This window comes from Pteropus vampyrus, unplaced genomic scaffold, assembly GCF_000151845.1.
Source record: "Pteropus vampyrus isolate Shadow unplaced genomic scaffold, Pvam_2.0 Scaffold212, whole genome shotgun sequence".
NCBI classification, from domain to species: Eukaryota; Metazoa; Chordata; class Mammalia; order Chiroptera; family Pteropodidae; genus Pteropus; species Pteropus vampyrus.
This window is the reverse complement of record NW_011888993.1, coordinates 235,249-238,610: the sequence shown is the minus strand read 5'-3', so window position 1 is coordinate 238,610 and position 3,362 is coordinate 235,249. Positions and strand designations below refer to the sequence as shown.

The 3,362-nt window shown below is 64.2% G+C and overlaps 1 protein-coding gene across 1 annotated transcript in view; it reads left to right on the top strand.

Moving 5' to 3' along the window:
* The window catches only part of MKNK2 (MAP kinase interacting serine/threonine kinase 2), a 9,297-nt gene extending 6,347 nt beyond the window's left edge, over nucleotides 1-2,950 (top strand). The window contains exons 10-12 of the mRNA XM_011372685.2: nucleotides 3-86; nucleotides 729-772; nucleotides 1,030-2,950. Coding sequence (XP_011370987.2) covers nucleotides 3-86; nucleotides 729-772; nucleotides 1,030-1,267 — 366 coding nt within the window. The 3' untranslated portion in view covers nucleotides 1,268-2,950. The remainder of the gene's footprint in view (nucleotides 1-2; nucleotides 87-728; nucleotides 773-1,029) is intronic.
* Nucleotides 2,951-3,362: the final 412 nt, after the last annotated feature.

Genomic DNA, 3,362 nt, shown 5'->3' with positions numbered 1-3,362 from the left:
AAGACCTCATCTCGAAGCTCCTGGTGCGTGACGCCAAGCAGAGGCTGAGTGCCGCACAGGTCCTGCAGCACCCCTGGGTGCAGGGGGTGAGTGCCGGCCACTGGGGCCTGGGCTGGGTGGGCGCTGCAGGAGCTGCTGCTCAGCGCGTCCTGGCTCCTGCCCTGGGTGCAGGGGGTGAGTGCCTGCCCGCCGGAAGTGGCTCAGAGTTGGTGTTTGAGCATCTTCTGTGGGTCCAGGCACAGCTGCTGGCCGGGGCTGGCTGGGTGGGGGCTGCGGGGGCTGCTGCGTAGTGAATCTCGGCTCCTGCCCAGGGCCCTGGGGCATCTCCCCGCCTGGCACAGCAGCAGATAGAGGTCAGCCAGAGGGCAGGGAGGTGGGCGGCTAGCCTCGGACAAGGCTCTGTCACCACTGATCCTGGAAGAGCCTGGCATTTCTCCTGGCCAGCGGTCACCTGAGCAAGGAGCCTGGTGGGGAGCAAGGACTGTCCGCTAGACACAAGCCAGCGGAGGGACTCTGTGCCCCTGCGGGGGTGTCAGGAACCGAATGGCTTGAGAAGGGGAGGGGAGGCCTGGAGCGCCATTGCCCCCTGTAACACCTGCTTCCGCCAGACTGCCTCAGCTCCCGGGTGCATGCCCCCAGAAACCGGTGGTTTCACGGCCAGCGGAGAACCTGGGAGCGTTTCCCCAGGGAGCGCTGGCCGTCAGCCCCGCATCTCTTGTGTCCTGCAGTGCGCCCCGGAGAACACCCTGCCCACGCCCATGGTTCTGCAGAGGTGAGGCCTGCGGGGTCCTTGAGCCCGGGTCGGGGAGCCCTTGATGTTAGAGGGTTTGAAATGTTAAGGTGTTTGGAACTAAGTAAATCTTCTAGTTGTGGGGGGGGGCCATTCAGGTGCTGGGTGTTTTCGTACCTGGTGATAGATGGGATTCCTAGCTGGAGTCCTAACCACAGACCCTGGGGTCCCAAGGGAAGCAGGGGTGCACCTGGAAAGCCCCCTCCCTCTCCTTGGTGACCTCCCTACCCTGTCTCCAGGAACAGCTGTGCCAAAGATCTCACATCCTTTGCTGCCGAGGCCATCGCCATGAACCGGCAGCTGGCCCAGCGCGAGGAGGACGCGCTGGAGGAGGCCGGGCAGGGCCAGCCCGTGGTCATCCGCGCCGCCTCACGCTGCCTGCGGCTGTCCCCGCCTTCTCAGTCGGAGCTGGCCCAGCGGCGGCAGCGAGCCAGCCTGTCTGCAGCTCCCGTGGTCCTGGTGGGCGACCACGCGTGACCCCCCCTCCCTTTCCTCTGTACATAGGTCGTCCCCCTCCCCTCTCAGAGCTAAAGATTTTTTTAAGCTATTGCCAGCCGGTTACCAGCGGGCTGTGCTCCCCCCAGCTGTGAGGCGCTCAGCTCAGCCGGGGGGGTCTTTTTATATAAAAGTTGTTGCTGTTGGGTTTCTCCTTTTTCTGTCCCCGACCCCATGTTCCTCTCTGAATGGTTAAAAGCAGACAGGCGCCCGGGGAGGGCAGAAGGCACATGTGGCCGTGTGGCCCGCCACCCTGCCCGGGCCCCACGCACCGCGACCGGCCTGCCGCCGCCCCTGGCCCCAGCCGACGCGACTCAGGACAAGAGGGCGCCCCGTCTTCCAGAGCGTGAGGCTCATGCCCTCCCCAGCCCTTGGTGTTCTCAAGGGCGGGTGGACCTGCCCCTTCTCACCTCACCCCGGGGACAGCCTGGTGGCCGGTAGGAGCCTGGGCGCGGGCAGGCGGGTGGACGGCCGCCCACTGGACCCCCTGCCAGCTGACAATCGGGGCTCCTGCGAACCTTGACCTTAAGCTGCAGCTGACCCAGGGGTGCACGCACTGCTTCCCCTCGGCCCTCTCCACTGGGCTCTGCTCACCCAGGAGTGGGCGCTGGAGGAAATGGGAGGGAGGGGCTGGACAGGCGCCCGTCAGCCAACGCGGGGGTCCCACGGACCCCCCCACCCGGGCACCCAAGTGCCCCTTCTCAGGGCTCGGTCTGACCACGGCCACGTCCTGTGCCCCACTGCCCCCGGATTGGCGTGGCCGAAGCCCTGCCAGCCGGGGCTGCAGCTCGACCCCTCCGCCAAGGGCAGCATCTGCTCTGCCCACTTCAGGAACGTGGCCACCCCAGTCCCTGCACCCACACTAGCACCCTGGTCAGACGTCGCGTGACCCGCTGGGCTCGGGGAGACTCTGACCCCCCCTGTCTTCGGGTGGGAAACACTATGCAATACAGGTGTCCTCGTCCCCAAGCTCACGTGCTCCTACTGTGGGCCCCGTCCCCCCGCCCGGCCGTCTGGCTTCTGGTTTGTCCTATTTCTTTAGTTTCTTAAGAACAACAGTTGACTTCCTTCCCCTGTTCTCAAAGAATACTTGAATGTCGGGGTCCTCCTGGGTTGGGGCCCAGACGCCATGTCTGAGCCCCCCAAGTCTTGTACGATCGATATAGTCTGTGGTGGCGGGTGAGGGCCGACGCCCCTCCGTGTTCCTGCTCGCCCGGTCTGTGGACTGGCCTCTCCAAAGACCCTGGGTGGCAGCCGCCCCACCCGCACCTCGCCCGCGTGGCTCCACGGCCATCCCGCGGCTCTGCCTTTCCTGGAGGAGAAATGGGCCCCAGCCACTCCCCTGGCAGCCGAGCTGTGAGCGGCCTGGACCCGCGTGACTGCCATCTCCTGTCCCCTCCCCTGCACGGTGCGCCCTTACTGTGAATGAGCACCAGGGCCCCAGGCCGCCCCGCGGGGGAACGGGCACCAGCGTTTCAGCTTAAGATGTGTAAAAAAAAAAAAAGATGAAAAAGACATTTTTTAAAAGTGGGGGAAAAACATCCAAGCACTTTAACTCCGCTGCACCAGGTGGGCTGACAGCTCAGAAATTTTTCTTGACACCAACTGTCAATGCCGGAATTTTGTATTCTGTTTTATAAGGATTTAATAAAACTCGTAAAAACACGTGTGTGCCGCATCTGCTGTTCTGCTGCCACGTAGGAGTCTGCCCTGAACCTCCAGGACGGTGACACTGGCTCGGGAGTCTGGCTGGGCAGGCGGTACGTGGCGGGTGGGGGCCAGCAGTCCCTGGTGGCCCGTCCAGGGGTGGCCTTGGGAGCCTCGTGTGTTCGAGGTTCGTCCACGTGGCAGTGAGCGTCAGCGCCTCCCTTCACGGCCGAGTGACCCTCCCCTGTTTGGACGGCTGAGTATGTCCGTCCATCTGTCCGTGGACACGGATTGTCCCACTCCTGGCTGGTGTGGCCACCTGTGCAGGGTTTGTGGGCGCTTCTACCTGCCCTGGGGGGACAGCATGCAAGGGACGTGGGCAGGGCACAGACCGGCCACTGTTCTCGTGGGAGGGCTGTGCTTGCCACCA